At 40.5% G+C, this 23,062-nt stretch overlaps 1 protein-coding gene across 2 annotated transcripts; it reads left to right on the top strand.

Moving 5' to 3' along the window:
- The first annotated feature begins 1,871 nt into the window (after positions 1 to 1,871).
- On the top strand, positions 1,872 to 22,564 carry man2a2 (mannosidase, alpha, class 2A, member 2). Of its 2 annotated transcripts, XM_026176387.1 has the most exons (24): positions 1,872 to 2,010; positions 3,178 to 4,161; positions 4,547 to 4,804; positions 4,909 to 5,053; positions 7,342 to 7,513; positions 7,727 to 7,854; positions 8,201 to 8,374; positions 8,824 to 9,010; positions 11,269 to 11,446; positions 11,787 to 11,989; positions 12,470 to 12,652; positions 12,798 to 12,912; positions 13,011 to 13,081; positions 13,206 to 13,371; positions 14,801 to 15,037; positions 15,268 to 15,390; positions 16,854 to 16,968; positions 17,214 to 17,347; positions 17,427 to 17,568; positions 17,896 to 18,029; positions 18,259 to 18,336; positions 18,791 to 18,985; positions 19,095 to 19,208; positions 19,629 to 22,564. In XM_026176387.1, the coding sequence occupies exons 2-24, from the start codon at positions 4,030 to 4,032 to the stop codon at positions 19,779 to 19,781; spliced, it is 3,537 nt and encodes a 1,178-aa protein (XP_026032172.1). In that variant the 5' UTR covers positions 1,872 to 2,010; positions 3,178 to 4,029; the 3' UTR covers positions 19,782 to 22,564. The 2 variants fall into 2 exon arrangements, with proteins under 2 accessions (XP_026032172.1, XP_026032173.1); XM_026176388.1 differs by lacking the exon at positions 18,259 to 18,336 and having other exon boundaries at positions 1,872 to 4,161.
- Positions 22,565 to 23,062: the final 498 nt, after the last annotated feature.

The following is a 23,062-nucleotide window of genomic DNA, read 5'->3' on the forward strand; positions in this document are numbered from 1 at the left end:
TCTCTTGCAGTGGAACTCCACAGTTAAAAACACTAAAGGACGTGTACTGCATTTCTTATACCAGTCCTATGGGAAATCTCCTTTTACCAATACTGTCTAGCACTATTGTTCGGTGTCCTCTGTCGCCTTGGAGACAAGTTTGTCACCTTTGGTCCTTGTGCTCAGGTACACCTGTTAAGGGTCTTATATTACCACAGCACCTTTGTTAATTTAGAAGAATATCCAGCATGGTGATTGGTATATATTTCCTATTGCCTGGACTTTTCTGTAAGGTCTCTTACATAATTTAGTTGCAGGAAATCTAAAACAGCACCAGGGTCCCAAAGAAAAAAAGGCCTGGCCTGAAATCAACAACAGCTGAATAAACATTTGCTCCTTCCTTTTGTGGAAAATTATGCTGTCATTACTGGTGGACTTTCTGGAACCATAGTACAGAAATAACTTAGAAAGCTTAAACATAGCAAACCACTTTTAATATTTTTTGAGACCTTATAAGAAGTTATTGTGTGTTGCGGCTGGAGTAAAACACATTTCCTGTAATTTCCTGTGTATTCTGCTCATTAATAACTGAAGTGACAGCAGACCTTCTGTTTCAAAAAACAGCCACCAAAAAACAACAGTGTAGCTCATCATCAATGCACCATTATGTTTTCCACACAGGGCTTTGCTACTGTTGTTTACCTGCACTGTGGTTCTCAGCAGCTGTCACTGTGGCCTAAGACTCTTTGTCTGTTGGCATAGGACTTTGGCAGGGGTTACAACAGTCCCACTGCAGTAGCTTTATAAAAATTTCATAGAGATAAAACTTTCCAGCTACCTCAGAAAGAACTCTCTATTGCATTTTCTTTAAATGCCTGTGTTTCTTATAAACAAGCACAGCACTGGAAACAAAACAGGTGAATGCTAGTTATCTTTAATGCACTATCTATGTGGGATGATTTGCTTTTAGTCAACTGTTAATTATTAGTGTCTGATTTCTATGCTTAAAAGGTTCTACTGCCATAGTCCACTGAGACATAGTAGGTGAGAAATGGACAGCTACTGTCCTCCATTTTTCAGTCTCTCACATACATTAGTAGAAAAGGTCTTTCAAAAGGTATTAATAATTTTCAGAATTGAATTTGTTTAGAGCAAAGACGAAACGCTTGTACATTCTTGCTTTTTATAGGAACAGTAAAAAAAATCATTGAATCTAGTTTGCTGTGATGTTTAAAATGTAATAACAAGCAAGAGTAATTAAAAAAAACTTTAGTATTATCATAACCAGTTTATTCCTGTGCCATTGGCGCAGCACATAACAGACTTATTAGCCCTTCTACTGTTCACATTCTGTGCCTTCAGTGTAGGTTCAGGTCAATTTTGAAATGGGCCATGGATTCCCTTATAACATATATCTTGTTTCTTTTAAGGCTTTATCTTTCAAGGCACCCTATGTATAACCTCAGTTACTTATGTCCACCATATATGATCACTACTATACTGTTTTACTATAACACTGTTTGGAGATTCCCCCATGATTCTTCAAAAACCTGCAGGTGCCTGTCTGTGCAGGAAGCTATAGGCAAATGGTGGAAACACCACTGTACATTTAAAATCCAGTTTCAGTATAGTTTCAGTTTCAAGATTCCCTAAAATCGCACCTGTCTTTGATTTCGACCCTGGATCTAATTTCAGTAGATACGGCTAAATAGATAACGGATCAAAGCCTACAAAAATTGTACCTGTACAACAGTATAAAATGTAAAAATATTTTAATTTATGTGGACAAGGATAAGCGGAAGAGTATGGATGAATTGATTTTTTAAAATAGAAAAAGCTACTTTCTAAATGTTTATTTTACCCAAGATGCTGGTCAGTCAGCAGCACACACCCCCTTTCCTCCCATCAGCCTTTGCAGCAGCTGCTCAGCGGCGCTAGCTGCTAAGCTAGTTTAGGTAATCTGTCAGCCTGCAGCTAAATCCACGTACACTGCTGGGCTTTACACTCTTCCGGAATACTTTCCTTTCATGGGTAACGTCAGATTTTATCATTATGAGACAAGGTGCCAAGGTCATACGCAAACGGTAGTCGAGGTTTCGGGCAAAAGTGAGCGGTTAGCAGAGAAATATCAGCCACGTATTGTCTTAATGTTATCAGTCAATACTTGCTATCGCCTGTAATCACCGACATAAATGTTCAGCGGAACAAAACGACAGATGTAACAGCTGTTTATCCTAATTTATCAGTAGCTTCCTTTGCAGTCCTCATACTAACCCTTTTCCGACACTTGAATCGAGTTCACAGAGCTTCTAGTAGACGTAACCTGATGGTACATTTGACAGCTAGCGCTAGCTTTTTTTATTCGTAATTTTTAACGTTAGGCAGTAAGTATGGTAATTAAAGTTTGACAGTCTCCGTTAGAGTGGCTAAAATATTAATTATTTTTTGAAGAATCTGCTGTCGTCTGTCTGAGCTTGTGGGAAATAATTTCCGTATACAAATATTTCACTGCGCTTAAGTTTAAAGCAACCAAGTGTCTTTTGGCTAGCTGCCCGGGGATAGCAAAAGTCTTTCAAGTTAAACCTTATCACACGCGTCAACCCTCAGTCAGTATAACGAAACGTGCAATTTAGGGAGGATTTGATTTTACATGTACATACACGCATAGACTGTGATGGCTTCTCTAGAAGCTAACTCTTTATATGTCGTCATGTGAACAGCCTTAGGATCAGCTCTGCATTTCCACGTTGTCACATGAATGAGGGACTGTGGTATGCTCCGTCGGGCATCCCAATAAATAAACCCTTTCATGTGGGATGTACTCTGGCCCAGATAGTCTAAGGAAGAATCTTCTTTCTTGTTTTTCCAGTCAGTCTTAGCAAATAAAAGTGCAAGGTCATTATCCAAAGTCCTTGCGCTAATTCTAAAATAGTCCCAGCGTACAAAGGGACCGGATTATGATCGTGGATTTGCACAGAGGAAAGCAACACCCGTTACCGCTGTAAGGAAACCTGGGGCTTTCTATTTGGATGGATTTTCTCCCCCTTTGTTAGCTTTACTTGTCAGATCCAGAAAGAAATATCTTCTAACAGAGACCTCTTTACTAGTGCTTCTTTTGCTCAGTGACACCCTGTCTCTTAAAAAGTTTGGCTAAATGTCTATTTTGCAAGTTTTATTAATCTAAAATTTCCCTAACAGCTGAAGAAGACCCTCTAATGTGATTTCAACTTGGCACTTGTGATCAAGGACAGACTCGCTGTCCATGTTGCCACACTGGATATGCAGTGACTCTGCTGCTGAGAGAGGAATGACATTTGTCTCATTGTAATTCCTGGAGCTGCTTTGGGAACAGTTTGGGCTTGATTAAAAAAAGCTAACAAAAAACCTAGAAAAAAACAAAGTTGCTGTTCAGAGCCAAGTTGGTCTTTTCTTCCACAGCCTGCTCTTTTACACTTTCACTGCCTAGTGTGCAAACTGTTACGGCCCTTGGGGCCAACTGAGAAAAAGGGGACTCTAGCTGTAGTGGATTAGACTCTGCCGTGGAAAAGGGACTGGACCAAGAGAGCAGGCCCACAGCAACACGCATCATGCTGTGGGTACACTAGGTTCCCTGTCTGAACCGCTTCTGTGTGGCACTTTTTTTTTCTTTTCCTGCAATCTCATTGATTTGGATGGTTGAGCACAAGGGCCACTTTGAAGGAGACCACCGGTGGCTGTGGTTTGGCCAGAGCTGTCAGACTTCTTGCCAGCTATTACTGATTTAGTACCCTTGTCCACTGCTACTGCTGCTGTAACCTCTTCACTGTGGTCTCCAACATGGTGAGTGGAGGCTGGAAGCATCACAGGAGTGGAACTGAACCATTAATACTGGTCTAGTTGGTTATTTTCCAACCTTTTTTTTTTTTCTTCCTCTTTATCTTTTCTATTGTAAATGATTGCATTCCAATTTTCTGGACCTTTTCCTCTGTACTGAAAAAAACCCTAAACTTCAGTCAAGGTCATTTTTTAAAAAAAATTGAAAGCCTGGAAAGAATATCGCTTCAGAGGAGGATGAAGCTGAGGAAACAGGTGACGGTGTGTGGAGGGGCCATATTCTGTGTGGCTGTGTTCTCACTTTATCTGATGTTGGATCGAGTCCAACATGACCCTGCACGGCGACAGAGCGGCGGGAACTTTCCACGGGTAAGAGTAATGACCCTTTCTGCAGCTTTTATTATAGCACATTTGTCCTGATTTTATTTTACTGTTTTTTTTCCAGTGATATACTACAAGCCTTAAGTCATGATAAGAAACATTCCTGCCTCTAAGGCCCGACTGCTAATTAGTCTAAATATGTTTCACCCTGTTTTTTTTTTAAATTTACATATAAATGGACACCTCCAATCATGCATTTGTTATAATATAGTTATTTACTGGTTGATATATTTTAAATGTCCTACACTCCTTTGTTGACGTTTCTAAATCATCTGCTTTTTACTCTTAAAGCTATAACTTGACTACACTAATAGAGCAGAAGAATGCTAGTTTGATCTCTTGTGTTAATCCATATTTTTGTGTCTGTTTTTAGAGCCAAATTTCAGTCCTGCAGAACAGGATTGAGCAGCTGGAGCAGCTCCTGGAGGAAAACCATCAAATCATCAGCCACATAAAGGATTCTGTAATGGAGCTCACAGACACAGGAGCTGTCTCTCCCAGTGGCCACCTGCCATTCAGAAGTGCCAACGGTTCCTGGGTCCTACCCTTCGATGGTCGTCCCACTTTCCTTGCTGTTAAGCCGCAGGATTGTCAGTTTGCTGTAGGCAACAGAGATCAACCAGACGTCCAGGTTGGCCAGGACTTTTGTGTTGTTGTAGCTACTGTAAAAAAACAAAAAAGACTTTAAGAATATTTTTGGGGTCTTAACAGGGAGCGCTAATTGTTTTATTTTAGATGCTGGATGTGTACTCCCTCCTCAAATTTGACAACCCTGATGGTGGTGTATGGAAGCAGGGCTTTGACATCACTTATGAACCTAATGAGTGGGATAACGAACCACTGCAAGTATTTGTGGTCCCTCATTCGCACAATGATCCAGGTGAGTTACGTAAACTTTACTGAACATAACCGAGCGCTTCTGCATCAGATTGTTTTTTGTGAGACAGTCTAAAAGATGTCTGAGCAGTTTGTTTCAATAGTTTGGTACTTTAGGACTTAACTGAGTGGGAGGCTAGTTTGTAGGGATGCAAAATTCATTCAATATTGGATTCATTTGTTCTCATTATTATTAGCATAATGCTGACATGATTGACGGCTTAGCAACAAACAATGGAATTAGGAAGATATTGCCAATGGAAAACTGGAACAATTCATAGATGGGATTGGCTGAGATTATATTTTAGACTGACATTTCCATTAAGTTTGTTTACCCGCCTGTGCCACATGCTTGATAACTTGACAGTTATTGATATGTTGACAGGCCAGAAAGACCTGGAAATTTTGTCCATCAGCAGTGGGAATAGGTTTCATTCTGAATTGCATTATTTAAAACTTTGCTGAAAAGTTATAAACATGTGTTGTATCCAGCTAGACTGGTGATTTAGTTACAGAAATAATCTCAGCTCTTATTGAAGAGACATGAAAGCAGATCTTATCTGAATTCTCTTAAAGCAGAAAACTGATATTAAGAGTTTAAAATGGGGTTTGCGAAGGTTTTGATGACTGAATGCCAATTTAGAGAGTGAGTAAAAGGCACATATCAAACACTTGAAGCTGTTTAAGCTTCACAAATGAACTTTGAACAGTTTTGTAAGAGTCAGATTGGGATTTTTTTCTACAATTATCCTTTTTCACATGGAACACACAGCAAGGAGTAGACTTCAAACACATTTGCACAACGGGGAATATTGTGCTTCACTTGGTGAGGGAGCTTCCTGTAGCGAGAATGCAGGAGGCAGCGCATGATTTTCTTGGAAGTTGTCATTTTGTGCTAGGTTAAAGCTTTTTTTAAAATTATTATGGAGGTGTTCTTTTTGAAACCAGGAATATATAAAAAGAAGGTTTAGTCTGCTGTGATGACTAGGATGGAAAAGTTGAGTTTGAAGGGAGTCACGGTATGAAATGAGCTGTGGATCAATTAAATTAAAAGTAGTGGAGAAAGTAGGAAGGAAGGCAGTGCACTCTTTCGCTGCGCTCAAGGTGACCCAGCGGATAGGGTCCTGCACTTTGGAGAATCCAGAGTTTAAAGTAACAATGTGAAAGAAACGGTGTTCGTTTGCTTTCCACAACACTAAATGTGTTTATTTGTCAACACTTTGTCTATTGCTTATTTATGGAAATGAGTGTATACTGAATAGAATAGTACCTAATTTGCAAAATGACATTTCAGAAAAATTGTAATACAACAAAATAACTGCCCTAATGTCAGTAGATAAATGGAGAATTTTCATAGTGATATCTGCTATTTGAAATACTAGTTCCTAGTAAAAATGTATGAAATTTTACAATGCGTAGCTTTAAAGGTCATTGTTTTGGTCATACTCCACTCACACACTCCACATATGCCAGACTTTACAGTTTTATTCCTCTCCATATTTTAAAGGTTCATATGTCATCCAGGGTCTATGTTAGCGAGCATTTCCTCTCTAAAATGATATGTTCGTGTCGAAAAGTGACAGTACTTTTTCCCCAATACTTTCTGATTTATGAGCTTCATTTCAGATCACCTCTTTAAAAGGCTTTTAAGTTGTAATATGTGATCAAAATTATTACACAGATGTGTATTGAATCAGTACTGAAGTATTGAAGCTGACTGTTTCCAATATTTACATTTCTCTTCTGTATGCAAATTGGCACGTAGCTTGATAGGTAATGTCTCATTCGCATAGTTAGACATAGAAATTTCAGAAAACCTTTCATGCAAAAAAACGATTGTCTTAATGTAAGCAGTCAACTAGGGAAGTTTCTGTTCACCTCTAATGCATTTCTTCTGATTCTGCATATTTCCCACATGATGTGGAACTTTAGTCGCTATAAAATGTATTAGATTACAACATGCAAAAGAGATATCCTAGAGGAGCTTTGTGGGCTGCAGTATACTATTGCACATTTAAAATGCAAAGAGAGTGCTTTTTAGTCACTTTTCTTAGAAACCACTTTACTAAAAAGGTTGTAGAGGCAAACAGCTCTAGTTGAATAAAACATAAGTTTTATTTTTGATCCGTGACAATCCAGCACTGAGTCTCTTTGCGTGCGCTTTCTTCACGGCTTTGTATTAGCTCTGTTTGGATAAGCATTGGTAGGAGTGAATTATTTCACAGTGTAATTTGTATGAATGTTTGCCAGTGGCTGTGCAGATTGCCCAGATTTGTCCTCTTGTGTTGTTAGGTTGGGTCAAGACTTTTGACAAGTATTTCACAGACCAGACGCAACATATTTTAAACAACATGGTGGTGAAGCTGGCTGAGGATCCTCGCAGGAAGTTCATCTGGTCTGAGATTTCATTCTTCTCCAAGTGGTGGGAGACTGCAGATGTACACAAACAGGAGGCAATGCGCAAGTTAGTCATAGCTTTGTGAAGCACACAGCTTTGTTTTTGAGTAAAAATAAAAGGCAGAGAATTCAGTGAGATTTCTTTGATGTAGACTGGCCCTAAGTACAATATGTTAGACTGTGAAATCTTAAAAATAGCTCATTATCTCCTTAATGTGGCTCTCCTTCTTTAGGGCTGGATTATCCTCACCTTGCTGTCTTAATCCTTTCTTTTTAACAGACTGATCCTCGGAGGACAGCTAGAGATTGTGACAGGAGGCTGGGTGATGACGGATGAAGCCAATGCCCATTACTTTGCCATGATAGACCAGCTCATTGAAGGGCATCAGTGGCTGGAGAGTAATCTAGGTAAACAATCCTTCAAGACATTTTATTATTATTCAGCGGATATCATTTATATTCAGAGTAATGTTTATGTAAAGTTCAAAAAGTTTCATACTGTCTCTGAAATTTAAGGGCTTTTGCCTTCATTCTAGTAAAAATGTAAAATTCTATCACTCCTCACACTGCTTAGTATTGAAATCCTAGCTCATCATCCTACATGCAGCAGATGTAGCCTCTAACTCAGTGGGTGCTCAGATGCTTTGTGCTACTTTCACTGCATCCCACTGAGAAGAGTGATTTCCCATAAGATGTATTCCTCTTTTATCCAAGCATAAACCTGAAATACTTTGCTTCCTGCTTGCTGTCATAGGTATAACTCCTTGCAGCGGGTGGGCTGTAGACCCGTTTGGTCACAGTGCTACTATGCCCTATCTACTGAAGAGGGCCAACCTGACCAGCATGCTCATCCAGAGGATCCACTACTCCATTAAAAAACATTTTGCCTCCACCCGAAATCTGGAGTTTATGTGGAGGCAGGCATGGGGTGAGTGGACCATAACAGCTGATGTCATCTGATTCATGTGCTTGTCTTTGTTAAGCTCATTGCCGAATGAGTCATGGCACTCGTTATGGCATTTGAAAGAGGAATTTTTGGAAGGACAACCAGTGGAAAATGGCCTCAGAAGAGCTGCCGTCATTATTTTTTCTGATTAAACTGGATGTCTGCCAAAGATTATTGTTCATTAGATTTTAATTTGAAAAATTTGATATGCCAGATAATATCAATATGTTACTGTCACTATTTAGGGAGATTTGCTCTGTAATTAAATACTGTCCAGTGTTTAACCAGTGCTAGGTTTTGAAAATTAAACTGATAGCAGTTCTAGAAGCACTGATATGTGTGTGATCATCTTTGCGCAGAGCAAAATGTGTTCTTTCTGTCAGTATTTCTCATGCTAGTGCTTTGTTGTCCTTACTTTGCCACCCTAACAGACATGGGGTCAAACACAGACATCTTTTGCCACATGATGCCCTTTTATAGCTATGATGTACCTCACACCTGTGGACCTGATCCAAAGATCTGCTGCCAGTTTGACTTCAAGAGGCTACCAGGCGGAAGGATAAATTGTCCCTGGAAAGTGCCACCAAAAACTATTGTGGAAGCCAACGTAGCAGAGAGGTAAGTCTTCACTTTGTGGATGCTCACCGTGGAGCAAAAGATTTCCTGCTTAATTTTTTTCTGGGTTAGATCTGTAGATCAGACAAGTGATGTACTAGCAGAATAATCAATAATGAACATGCTGTTATTTAATGGCTCAGTATACAAATGGACAGAGATTTGCAGAATATATGAGTGAGTCATGACCATATATGGGCTGTAACACGTTACTGTAATCCGGTTACTTTTTCAAGTAATGAGTAAAGGGATTACTGTTGCAAAAAAGTAATTGGATTACTTTTACTTTCCCATAAGCATGCTGCATTACTGCATTACTAAACTGTGATTTTTTATTTATTTTTTTTATTTTTATTTTTTTATTTTTTTATTTTTTGGTCGTCTGTGAGAGTGTCTCACGACTATGACGTTCGAGCATGCGACGTCCGTGGCAGAAACAGTACTGACATTACTTTAAGTTTGATAAATGTTAAAACAAATTTCTTCAAGTCAAACACTGTTGCATATCATTTAAATTTTGCTTGATGCAATGTGCATGAAGTTAAAAGATTAAAACTGATAAAACAATTTTCGAAAAGAGACTTTTTGATTTGATTTAATTTTATATGATGGATTATGTCGAATAAAATAGAACTGGGCTGAAAGGTCCATTGCTTTATTACATATTTAGGTTGTGTATCATGTTTTTAAAAAGTAGATAAATAATGAGTAACTAATTAGAAGTAATCAGTAATTAGTAACTAATTATTACTTTCAAGTAACTTGACCAACTCTGTTCATGACAGCTGTAAATTACAGCTCTAACATACTCTGCTCAGTATATTGTTCTGACCTTTACATAAAAAAATTGGAGTAGACTAAAATGCTTGTTTTTTGCATAACATGCAAAAAACAAGCATTTTTGTTTAGAGTATAATATGTAACTTTTGACATTGTGCTGCTTTTCAGCCCAGCAACACACAGCCCAGGTTGTTTCGCTGTTGTTGCAACTCTATTTTCTTTAATGGTCCCTTTAAAAATAAACTCAGCTTGAAGTTGTGCCAGTAACAATAGTCAGAGAGGTTGGATGAACAGAGGGAACCAGACATGGGGCCAGATTTACTAAGCTGTACAAAAAGCTCAGAGTACAGTGAAAAGTTTTAAATAAACTTTAAAAACGAGTAATTTCAGTAATGAGCAAAACAGTCCATGTGATGCGGCACGGAACAAAAAACAGGCTAAAGTCCAGTTTAAAAAAATGTTTAAAATGTAAAACCTGTAGATTAACATGTTAAAACAGATTTAATTCATTTTAGTTATTGTGGTTTAGTAAAGATAGAAATGGATAAATATTCATTTGTAGCACATTTGTAAACGATTGAAACTGGGTTTACAACTCATTCAATCACAATCCACACAGCATCATCACAACAGGTTAAAGATAGATATCCAATGGGGCAGCTGGACAGTTCAGACCAAGGAATGACAGCGGAATGAGAGTTCATATGTTATGACACATTAGAGCAAAATCTTAGGTCAGAAATTGGTTGGACCAGGTGTGGCCTTGGAAGTGCTGATAGCTGTTTGCTGGATAAATCCTGATAGGTCAGAAAACAGTCATCCAAAGATTAATAAAAAAAAAAACAACAACCCCAAAACATTTTTTGTAACACACACTGTATTAACTATATAAATCTAAAAACTGACCACCCGAATGTATAGAGGAACATACCATTATTGACTGCCTGAACCCGACTAACTAGGCATAAATGAAATGACTGCAGCTTTGCCATCTCAGTTAAAAGAAGCACTTATTCATTTATTGATTAAAGTTAAAGGAGAGAACGTGACAGACAGACAGCTCTTACATTAACTACTAGTGCAATTAGAAATAATCATCCTGCCTGAGTTATTTAAATAAGTTCCTCTTCAAATTTTTCAGCCTGACAGGAACAAAAAATCAATATGCAATAAGGCAAGGAGTAAAAATGATTGTCCATGCTGTGTCTGTTGCTCCTTTGGCTCTCAACCTTTAGCAAATCTGGGACATGGAGTACTGATGCTCTTGCAGTAACATTAAGCAGCCTTTCAAGGACCTAAAGATTTTTTTCAGAGAGGTGTTTCTGTGGAGAATACCTCCAGGGGTAATTTGATCATCGTTCCACTTTCCTCTTTCCAAGGTCATAGTGATTTCCTAGAAAAGTGTCTTATGCAAAGCATAGAAGCTTGGATGCCAAGAAATATGTCCTAAGTGTCCCCTCTTCCTTTTTTTCCTCAATCAGGGCACAGCTGCTCCTGGATCAGTACCGTAAAAAATCGAAACTCTACCGCAGTAAGGTGCTCCTTGTTCCTCTGGGGGATGACTTCCGCTATGATAAAGCCCTTGAGTGGGATCAGCAGTATATCAACTACCAGAAGCTGTTTGACTACATGAATTCTCACCCTGAGATGCATGTACAAGTGAGAAATTTATTTGTCAACTGTCACAAATCTTATAGCGAAATATTTTTTCCCTTCCCTCCTGTATTTCATCTTCTTCTTCCATCTCAGTGTGTAGTGTACCAAGTAGTTCAGCATTCAACCTTTCTCATGGTAATGAATCATGCAGTGGTATTTTAACTTGCTGACAGAACAAAGAATCTGTCACGACTTGATGTCTGGTGCAGAAGATGTCATGTAAGATGAAAGGCACATGCCTAATGTTGAAAGGCTTTTTATTTCTTGTGTTCAGATGTGTTTGAAAGCGCCCTTTTTTTTTTTTTTTTTTTTTTTTTTAATTACATGTCAATCGGCTCCTCAGGCACAATTTGGGACTCTCACAGACTACTTCAACGCCGTATACAAAACAAACGGCGTGGCCCAGGGATCCAGGCCGGCAGGCTACCCGGTGCTCAGTGGAGATTTCTTTGCCTACGCAGACCGTGAAGACCACTACTGGACTGGTTATTTTACCTCCCGACCCTTTTACAAGAGTATGGACCGCGTCATAGAGTCCCATCTCAGGTAAGGCAGATATAATCACTAATATTGCTGACTTCAGATTTGGGGATGTGTTGGTTATCCTCTACTGGTTATTTGGACAAATTTTGGAAAGGACTATTTTGCACTGCAAAAAAATTAAGGTGTGGACTCCAGTGTAAAGGGACCTACCTGTGTCTTTAACTTCTGCTATACAAATTAACCTGCAGAACAAAATGCAGCATCAAATGTTTTTGACCAAGTTCTGTATCGAGAATGTCAGTTGACACTTGCTCACAGTCAAAAAAAAGAAAAAAATATTAGTCCTTTTGCTCTCTAACCAATCACTGTGCCTATTCACTAAACCATCAAAAACTTAAAGTCCAACTGGAAATTTTTGTGATGAATCAGTAGAGATCTTATAGTTTGGCCACTGCTGTAGTCAGATAATGTGAACGCACCTTTAGCTGACTAAAGGTACTTTAAAGGTGTCCCTCGTGATAACTATATGTCACTGTCCTTCAGGGGGGCAGAGATCCTCTACAGCCTGGCAGTTGCAAATGCTAGGCATGCGGGCATGGCAGGGCGTTACCCGGTTTCGGATTATTCCCTGCTAGTGGATGCCAGGCGCTCCGTTGGCCTCTTCCAGCATCACGACGCCATAACTGGCACAGCAAAAGAAAATGTTGTCATCGACTACGGCACCAAGTAAGAAACGAAGGGAGTTAGGACGATTACCATCTCGCTTTTAATCTTAAGTCTCTTGTGACTGGCCTGTTCGATACAAATGTGTTGCAAATAAGAAGGTGTCTCCTTGAAGTGCAGCACTTTCATTCTTTCTCATCCTACCTAGATTACTGCGGTCACTTATTGGTCTGAAGAGAGTGATCATTAATGCTGCTCATTTCCTGGTGATGAAGAACAAAGAGTTTTATCGCTTTTACCAGACGGAGCCTTTTCTGGAGACGGTAAATGCAAACTTCACGTACAAAAAACAAACGGACCTGTATATTTGTGTGTTCTTGAATATTCACTGTGCTTTCTGTGTTATATTTTCCTTCTATAGGATGACAGGCGTGCTACTCAAGACTCTATGCCTCAGCGCACTTTAATCGAGCTGGACCCTGCAGGACCAAGGTATTATCTGCATCATCTTGCATCTTTCATCCCCCCCGCCTTCTCTTTCACCTACTCCTACACCATCCTGTGCTCATAATTGCTTTTTCCTTTTTTTTTTCCTTTTTTTCCCCCTCCCCATCAGGTACCTGGTTATGTTCAACCCAGTTGAGCGAGAGAGGCTATGCGCGGTGACCGTGTTGGTTAACACAGTCAGGGTTCGGGTGCTTACTGAGGATGGACAGACGCTTCCCGTACAGCTGAGTGCTCAGTGGAGCTCTGCGAGTCAGATGAGTGCAGAGGTGTTTGAGGTAAGGCACTGACTTCATTTGGATGCTGGTTTCTGCATAGCGATATCAGAATCAGAATCAGAATCGTGTTTATTGGCCAAGTATATGTGCAGACGCATACAGGGAATTTGGTTCCGGTAGATGGTGGCTCTCAAGCACAGCAATGTAAATCACACACACACACACACACACACACACACACACACACACACACACACACACACACACACACGTGTCTATATATACACATTACACATACATACACAAAGCTGTGTAAACCAACTATAAATAACGAATCTAACTTATATACATAAAATACAGAAATGAATGAGGTGGAATGAATACTACAAAATGTACATGAGGTGCAGCTGCAGTCTGGCAGTGGGAGCAGTGTGACAGGTCAACTGTTAAGAAGGGAGATGGCAAGGGGAAAGAAACTGTTCCTGTGTCGGGTGGTCCTGGTCTGCAGGCTTCTGTACCGTCTGCCGTATATTGGCATATCAGTAGCACAGTAGTACACAGAGACTCTCTAGAACCACAGAACAGACTCACAACACAATACGAAGTCATTATGCTCAACTGAAAAGAGAATAGCTATAAAGACATTGAAAAGCTGCCAAGTTAGATCGGATTACTGTCTGATAACATACAGGAGGTGGACATTTGTGCATTTAAAGTGGGAATATTTTGCTTTTATGTGAGTATAAGTCTTATACAATAGATTTTACAGTGTTAGACAAGTTTAATTCTCTGTGTGTGTTTACTGTAACTTGGCCAGCGGATGAAACTCCACGAGATAATAACTGCATACATGAGTAAAAACAAAAGGCAAATTTTAAATGCCACGTTTTTGCACATGCCGTCGTCTTTGTGACAAAATGCTGAGTCATAGAGTTGGGGCAGCTGTAGCTCATTTGGTAGACTCGTGAGGTTGGTGGTTTGTGCAGCTTTGCTCACTGTGTTTGTGTCTTGAAGAAGAAATTAAGTTGCTTTAGAGAAAAGCCAAGAGGATGTACTGTATGTAAAGTATATGATGTGTGTTTTAAAAGCACTTAGTCTTCTAAATAAAAGTTTTACTTCTTTTTCTCTATTTACCTGCAAGTTGTTACTAGGACAGATGTTCTTTTTCAGCTATTGAAAATTACATAAAAAATAAACTGCCTCAATCTATTAAATCTTAAGGTAATTGAATTTTAAATGGGTTTTTTTCCCCAAAAAATGCTTTCCACCAACAGAGGCTAATGAATTTTCATTTTAAGCACAGTCTCTCATAAGATTTTAATTATAGCACTGTTGCTGATATGTAAATGCTTTTAAGTTTTAATGAATGCCTTGTGGTCAACGTTTGCATTCCTGTGTAACACGAAGAACGAAGCCAGCATTTTAAAACACAAGCTGTTTGTGTTTTATTTTTGTTCAAAATTAAAACCTTTCTCAATCCCTGATCCAGGCGACATTCATGGTTCGTCTCCCGCCTCTCGCTCTGGCTGTTTTCCATCTGTATGACTCTCCGGACTCACCCATGACACTACGTTCGGACACTCTACTCAGGCTATCTGGTCGGGGTGTTGCCGCCCGAGCTGTGGACCCGCTTCCTGTCCGCTCTCAGCAAGCCGACTCTCAGACCTTCTACATCAGCAGTCAGTCTCTAACGCTAGGCTTCTCTGGAACCACCGGCCTGCTGGAGGTTTGTATTTCCTCTCCTCTTACTTCTGTTTGACTTTGTATCTGTTAAAGTTTCACTGATCTGTTTCATCTTTGATCTGGTGGAGGAAAAGGCCGTGAGTTTGATTTGTAAACAAATCCTTCCCGTTTGATCAAAGTGAACATGCTATGTCTTGTTGTTGCGGAGAGAAGCTTTAATCTCTTCTCTAATTGTTTTTTCCCTTTCTGCTCACTCTCTGTTTTCATCTGCAGAGTATCAAACGCAAAGATGATCCTCAGGAAGTGAAGGTTCAGATGCAGTTCATGGTGTACGGCACTCGTCCTTCTAAAGACAAGAGTGGCGCTTACCTCTTTCTGCCAGATGGAAAAGCAAAGGTATTTACTTGACTCTGTCACACGTTTACTTGTCTCTCTAAAGCCTTTGATCGAGACTCCCCTGTGTATACTGTCACAGTGTCGTCCCAGGGAGCTCGGGGCAGGAATTCAGGCAGACTGGGTACTGCTTCATTTTTGCTTGATTTAAAGACAGTAAGAGCTTAGTTGCTGTACTGTATCTGCAACCCCAATTCCAAAACAGAATACAACGATTTGCAAATCTCATAAACCTATAATTTATTCACAATAGTACATAATATATATATATTTTAGATGTTTAAAGTGAGACATTTTACTCTTTCGTAAGAGATATTGGCCTATTTTAAATTAAATAGGCCAACTACAGGATTCAAAACAGTTGGGCCATGTTTACTGTTGTGTAGCCTCCCCTGTATAAATGTCTGGGAACCAGAGATGACCAGTTTCTGCACATTTGGGAGATAAATGTTGTCCCACTCTAGCTTCTCAACAGTTCTGGGTCTTCTTTATGTTATTTTTTTATTTCATGATGGACCAAAACTTTTCAGCTGGTGAAAGGCTTGGATTTTCAGGTGTGGAGATATGGACATGGCTTTTATTTTCATTGCACAAAATGACAATGATGAGTGCAAACTGCCTCTAGGGCAAAAACAACTGCATAATTCTAACACAACTCCATGTCTTTGCAAATATCTGCAGAGACAACATGCTAACACAAAGCTAGACAAGAGCACAGAGTGATGTTTAAGTTGAGTGAATGCTGACCCCAGCCCACCCCAGCAGAGTGTTAGGGTTAGAGGTTAGGGCAGTCAGGTGGTTGCCTCCGTTCCTGTATGCTCATGTTTCTGCAGCACAAACACTGTGGCGATCACTTTGAAGCCTCTTTGTGTTGGTTTTTGACTTTACTTTGTGTTGTCAGCTTTGACTTCGTATGTAAAAACTAAAAGAAAAATCTTAAGTGTGTCCTCATCAGGATTAGGGACTGGTGTGTGTGTGCGTGCAACTGTGGTCTGTAGATTTATGCTGTTAACTGGCAACCGTGACAATGCATCCAAGGTAATATTATGGAATAACGAGAAAGTAATTTAACAAGTAGTGTAACAAATACCTTCTCTGTCAAGGAATCAAGTAAAGAATGTGATACATTGTTTGAGCAACAACCCAACACTGTGCATGATAAAACTTGAACCTGTATTTGTGGATGGCACAGTGTTCAGAGAGAGCGATTTCTGGAAGTGTTTCTGAGCTCATACTGAGTGACTGAATCGTGCCTGTTTTTAATGCACTGCTGCCTGAGAGCCTGAAGATCACACAAATCCAGTATTGGTTGTTGGCTTTGTCGCTTGCGCACAGAGATTTCTCTATATTCTCTGAGTCTTTTGATGATATTATTTACTATAGATGAGGAAAAGTTCAAAATCTGCAGTATTACATTGAGGAACATTTTGAAATCGCACTGTTTCGCCTTCCTTTTACTCTTTCAGCCTTACCACCAGAAAGAGCCACCTGTGGTGCGAGTTGTTGAGGGGCCTCTTTTCTCTGAGGTGGTGGCACACTACCAGCACTTTCAACAAACCATCCGCATCTACAATGTGCCAGGTAGTAACTACTCAAAACTGCTTGGTGGATTGAGCTCAAATTGGCTTTGCCCAGGCTTTTTATGTTTAAAGACACCAGATGGTAGAATACAACAACAGCCAATATGTTTAACAAAATGACAATTTAGAATTTAATGAGATTTTTTTTTTTTTTTGGAGTCTGTTGACTTTCTTTTTTTTAAGCGTGAGGAAGTCTCGTTTTTAGTGAACATTTCCATCTTCCTCTGACTTGTTTCGCATTTTCAGGGGTGGATGGTTTATCAATAGACATCACCACCATGGTGGACATTAGAGATCAGACCAATAAGGAGCTGGCCATGCGACTGGTCACTGACATCCAGAGTGGAGAGGTCTTCTACACAGACCTCAATGGCTTCCAGGTCAGTAGCATCATGAGTAAAGGAGAAATAACAACTTGTATTCAGATTTATTTGAAATGTTGCGTCTGTTTTCTATTAGATGCAGCCTCGCCAACACTACCTGAAGCTGCCCTTGCAAGCCAACTTCTATCCCATGCCCAGCCAGGCGTACATCCAGGATGGCAACTACCGCCTCACGCTGCACACGGCTCAGGCTCTGGGTGTCAGCAGCCTGGAGAGTGGTTTGTATCCTGTTACATTTTATTCAATAATGTGCCATTTTTCTTCATTTAATCTTTTAATGGAAGTTATCTTTGAAACGTGTGGTATTTTTCTTTGTTTACTGTGCATTAGGACTCAAGCACTTAGCTCTCCCTCTTCTCCCTTAAGAGGTTCTCAGAGAGTGAAACCGTTTAAATCCGCACGTTTGTGTGCTGAGCTAATCCTTTTATCATCATTAGTAATGTTTCTAAATGACAGATAGCTCAAAGTGTTTGCATCTATTGACTCAAGTCTGAAAGTTCAATACCTGAGCTCAAGCTGTTGTCTCTGGTCCGCTCTCCCTTCAGGCCAGCTCGAAGTGATTATGGACCGACGACTGATGCAGGATGATAATCGTGGGCTGGGTCAGGGCTTGAAAGACAACAAGAAGACGGCCAATCGTTTCCGGCTGCTGCTGGAGAGGAGATCAGCCAGTAACAAGGTCTGTAAGATGACAGCAGCGGTGGTCTTTCCAGCACACCATAGCTGGCTCAAGGAATTGAAAGACTGTGCAAGGTTGTCGGGTGCAGTGTGTGATTTGTTAACACCTTTCCTCATATTGTTTTCCAGTACTCATTACCAGCCCATCTGTCTTTTTGCTATCCTCTCCACTCTCTAATTTTGTTTCCCTTCTCTTCTTCTTTTCCCCCCCCTCACTCCACTACCTTCAGCACGATGGCTTCTTTGCCAAACTCTCGTCCTTGTTACGTTCTTTTCTCTCTCCATTACTGAGTGACCGAGTTCAAGAGGTAAAGCTGTATCTTTAGTTATGGCTCATAGCTCCAGTTTTTTCCCCTTCCTTCCACCTCACAGTTGTAGCCAAACCAGTTCATCTTTATGACAGCCCGACTGAAAGAAACAAATGATATCATTTATCAAGTAAATGAATGCACATTGGCAGAGAATGGAAGGCATCGGTTGCAGTTTTATCATCGGGCTCTCCATCTAACCTGTCGATCATACGGGGGCGAAGTGTTGCCAGAGACGATGCATGTGATTTAAATGTTCACATCATAAAGTTGTGATTAGCACCGTGTCTGTCTGGACTAGAATTAGAAATACGCCTCCTGCTCGGACAGAGTAATTAGAGCCCGTCCCTCATGTAGTGGCACTAGAGCATCTCTAGAGGTGACTCAAGATGCTGTAATAGTTCTGCAGTCATTTATCACAACTGTTTTAAAATCTGACTTTGCCCTCCTGCAGATGACTGACAGTGCAACAACCAGCTTCCCATCTGTACTCAGTCACATGACCAATGCCATGCTGAACCATGAGGTGTTGGCCTTACCCATTCTGCCCAAAAGACGTGGCATCCCTCCTCTACAAACCTTTGCTCCCCTCAAGTCCATCCTCCCCTGCGACCTCCACCTGGTGAACCTCCGCAGCATCCAGAGCCAGGTATAAAGACACATTTAAAAAACAAACAAACACGATTTTCACAAAGTGGAAACTTTATTTTAGACATTTCATACTTTGATTCGTTTTTCGTGTGTTTGCATATGAGCAGCAGGACCCCCTGTCTCCCTCTCCATACACCGCTTTGATTCTTCACCGTCTCGCGCTGGACTGCAACTTCGAAGCTCAGAACCTCGGATTCAACTGCACCACCACTCAGGGACAGGTCAGGGTTGAAACTCACACGCAGGATAAAACTACTCTACTTTTTCGCATGATAAGAGGTTTATTTTGTAGCATATTTAAGTTCAGCTGCATTGTTATTTCTGTCATATGTAACTTTTTTTTATCCTGCCTAATGACATTTAAAAAGAAGTAATTTTGACTCGACTGCCAAAGCATCTGTTGATTAAAGTAGTCCTTGCGACAGAATCCACGCTGATTGTGAGTACACTGACAATGATCAAATAATTTTTTTATTGGCAGCACTTTTTACTGCTGATAATTACGTAGTCAATTTTGTTGATGAGCCTCCTGTAGATGTGGATTTTTCAGTTCATCTTGTGCTGTGTTGCTTTTGCTTAAAAGAAGTCTCTTGTTGTCTGTATTTTTCTCTGAAGCTCTCCTCCTTTTTCTCCCTGTCCAGCTGAGCGTGTCGGCTCTGTTCAAGAACCTGGACCTACAGCTGCTTCAGCCCATGTCACTAACTCTGATGCACTCCGGCACGCCTCTGGCCAACAACACCACCATCACCCTCGATCCCATGGAGATCTCTGCCTTCAAGCTCAAGCTGCGATAAGAACGGTGCCGATCAAAAGAAACCCTCTAAGACTCCTCGGACCAACAACCACCTCCCACGCCGAGCATGGGCTGGCAACGGAGGGGTCTGGGACTCTGTTTTTTTTGTTTTTGTTTGTTTTAAAGTAGAACCACAAACGCTACAAGAGAGATAGGGTCCACTGTAACAGGACTGACTGCACAGCAGGGGGCAGGCGATAGCCGTTACTGCAGATGGCTCAAAGAGCAGCTGAACCCGGGTGAACTTTTAGCTGTTCCAAAATGACAAAGACGGCCAGAATCACTCATCAGATTCAGCCGGGTGTCTGTTCAGTGTCGGTGGTCGAAAAATTAAGGGTTCTCCTTTGCAAGGAGTTTCTTTTTCTATCTCTGCTTCATCCTGCACTGAACTACTGAATGTAAATATTCAAAATGACAACAAAAAAAAGAGCCCGGGACGCGTGTCACATCAGAGTGCAATTTGCAAAGCTTTATTTAGAAAATGGGTTCTTAATTTTGTTTTTTCCCCACAAATGCAGCGAAGATGAAACAGATCAGTGTTTTGATTTTGAACCGTTATAAGGTTGACTGACTTTTTTTTTTTTCCCCTCCTTTTTGACAGTCTCAGTTGCAGCAAAGAGAATGTGAGGTCTTTTTTTTTTTTTTTCCTCTCATATCTCAACTCACCAGGAGACAGAAGCTACGAATCCTTACGCTGCCCGATTCCCACTTTGGTCACTATGTGATAACCGTGCGCTCATTAATCATACTGGGTGACTGTTTACCTGTCCACTGTTTCTCCTTGTAGATAGGAAACTTTCTTTTTCCTCTTCCTGAGCTTCCTCTTCGCGGATGAAAAATGTGTGGAAAGACTGAATTTCAAGCTCCCGTTGGTCGTTCCTGTGCTCGTACTTCACTGTTGAGAGTTTGGGCTGTACCATACTGTATGCAGTAGAAGATTAGACAAAGACTATACCTCATATATACCATGCAGCAGATATATTGGTACCTGTGTGTCTGTGGAGTATGTTTATGTGAATATATGAAGGTTTGTTTGTTTTTGTTTTGTTTTTTTAAAATGGGAGCATTTTCGAGGTGTACACTTTCAGGGACCATCCATAATACTGTTGATTATCATTAGTTAATGTGGGTGTCTGTCGAGCAGTGCCTCATTTCACTGAAGGAAAATAATTCACATTGACGGGAAATATCAGAAATTACGTGGTCAGTTCATCCGAATTATAAAAGCAAATACTATTTTTTTTATACTTCTAGTGGTGTGGAAACTCTTGAAGGATGTTCTTTTGATTTGCACCTTATATCAAGAAAAAAAACACAACTCCAAACGATCAATCAACTGAGGCTTTGGAGGTATAATAATATGTGGCCATGCAGGTTGTTTTGAGAAATCTGTTCAGGGCTTCTATTATGTTACTTTCATTATGGCAAGGCTGTAAAACTATCATCACCATTTCCAGAGCCCAAGGTGACTCAGTTTTATTGCACTTTTTGTTTTGTGCATTGCTCTGTCCAGATTCCCAGAAATATTACGTTAATTAAGACTTCGAACTGTAGCAGATAGTGCTTTAAAAAGCTAAGTAGAAAAGAATGTTTCTCAAATTTTATTTTATTTTGTTTCATCTAATCATGGATGGCACAGTGACTATTACGCTCCAAAGTGTCGCTCAGATTTCTGCCACACCACCCCATTACAGCTATTTTAATTTGATTTTTGATTTTTTTTTTTCCCCCCATTGACTGCTGCTTTAAAATTGCTGCTGCAATCTTGTCGCAGAAACAAAAGAGCACGGCTGATTTAGAGTGTGAATGTGAGACCTTCTCAGCTGCGAAAAGCTAAAACTAAATTGTGGATCGAGGCTCGGGAACGCCCCCGAAAACAAAGGGGGGAAAACAGTTGCTTTGTTTTGTTATGATTGCTCGGTTTGGTTTCATTATTTCCTAAAAACTTGTCAGTATACTGAGCAGAAAACAGGAAGCCATAAACATGTAGCATATGTTTTATTAAAATGGGTCTGGGAGCAGAATTTCATTGACATTTAAGAGAGATCTCCGAAGCTCGACTCTTAATACAAACACTGCCTGCATAGCCACGTACTACTGAAGTCCAGTTATGCCTTTGGTCTAATTTGGGTGAACTGATCCACCTCCAATCCCCAAAACATCAAGTCTGTTTCTTCAGATGAGCTGCACTTCTTTGTATTTGATCTCCACAGTGTTTCTTACCCCAAGGCTGTCTCCAGCCTTTCCTACCCTCATTTGCTCTTTCACAGCATCCATAGATGATGTCATCAGTGTCCAAAGCTTAGGACAGACATCTCGTAGCCCCCCACCTGTGTCTTAGCCTCACCATGTCGCGTCGCTTTACCCCGTCTCTATATTCACTTTTCTTTCCTTTTTTTCCTCCATGGGAGGTCTGCTGCTTTTTGCTGCTCCCGCCACAATTCAATACTTTCTGCTCTGGCTCTCACAGTGAGCGCCGCAGAACCCTTCTCTCCCCTCCAGCTGTGGTTAACATTTCTGTCAGCAGATTTCACTTCATCTCGCATTGCACTTTCTCCCCGGTGTCTTATAACCTTGTCATAAACTTCTCCCCTGCTGTTTCGATGTGCGTCTGACTTTCTGTGTAAACGTCTTTTTCTTTTTTCTCTCCTTCTTGTAGCACTGTTTTTGTTTGTTCAGAGGTAATATATGAAAGTCTCTTCTACTTGCATTTGTTATTCACGGGGGATTAACGCTGCAGAAGAACAAAAAGAGATGGGACGCGAATAAAGATGAAAACACAAAGTTAGCCTTTTGTAAAGGCCTCTCTTTATCTTCTAATACTTCCACCCCCCCTCCCCAACTGTTTAATTCATTAATTAATATCTGGATAATTAACATGCTGTTCCTAAATAGATTAAGTGATGATCAGCAGGGGGCAACATTGAGTCGGTGTAAATGTCTGTGGATGCTGTCAGTCAGAGAAGTGCAGCGGCATATCAACCCTCTTAGACTGTCCAATGCTTCACTTGTCAGCAGTCGGTCTCCCGCTCGGCATATCTGTCAAGGCGAGCATTAAAGTTTACACTTCAACTCACATGTAGTTAAAAGCAGCGGGAAGTTTTCCCATGTTTACCACTTTGAGGTGAAGGTGTTGATGGTATGGTTGACAGCAGCGAGCAGGAGTCGAACATAAAATGCTTCTTTGCTGCTGCTGCTACATAAAAATGGATCAGGGATCTGGAAAAATGGTGCCTCTCCTCGCATTTTGGAAGGGGGGGGGGGATATGACGGGTGACTTTA

This window comes from Astatotilapia calliptera, chromosome 7, assembly GCF_900246225.1.
Source record: "Astatotilapia calliptera chromosome 7, fAstCal1.2, whole genome shotgun sequence".
NCBI classification, from domain to species: Eukaryota; Metazoa; Chordata; class Actinopteri; order Cichliformes; family Cichlidae; genus Astatotilapia; species Astatotilapia calliptera.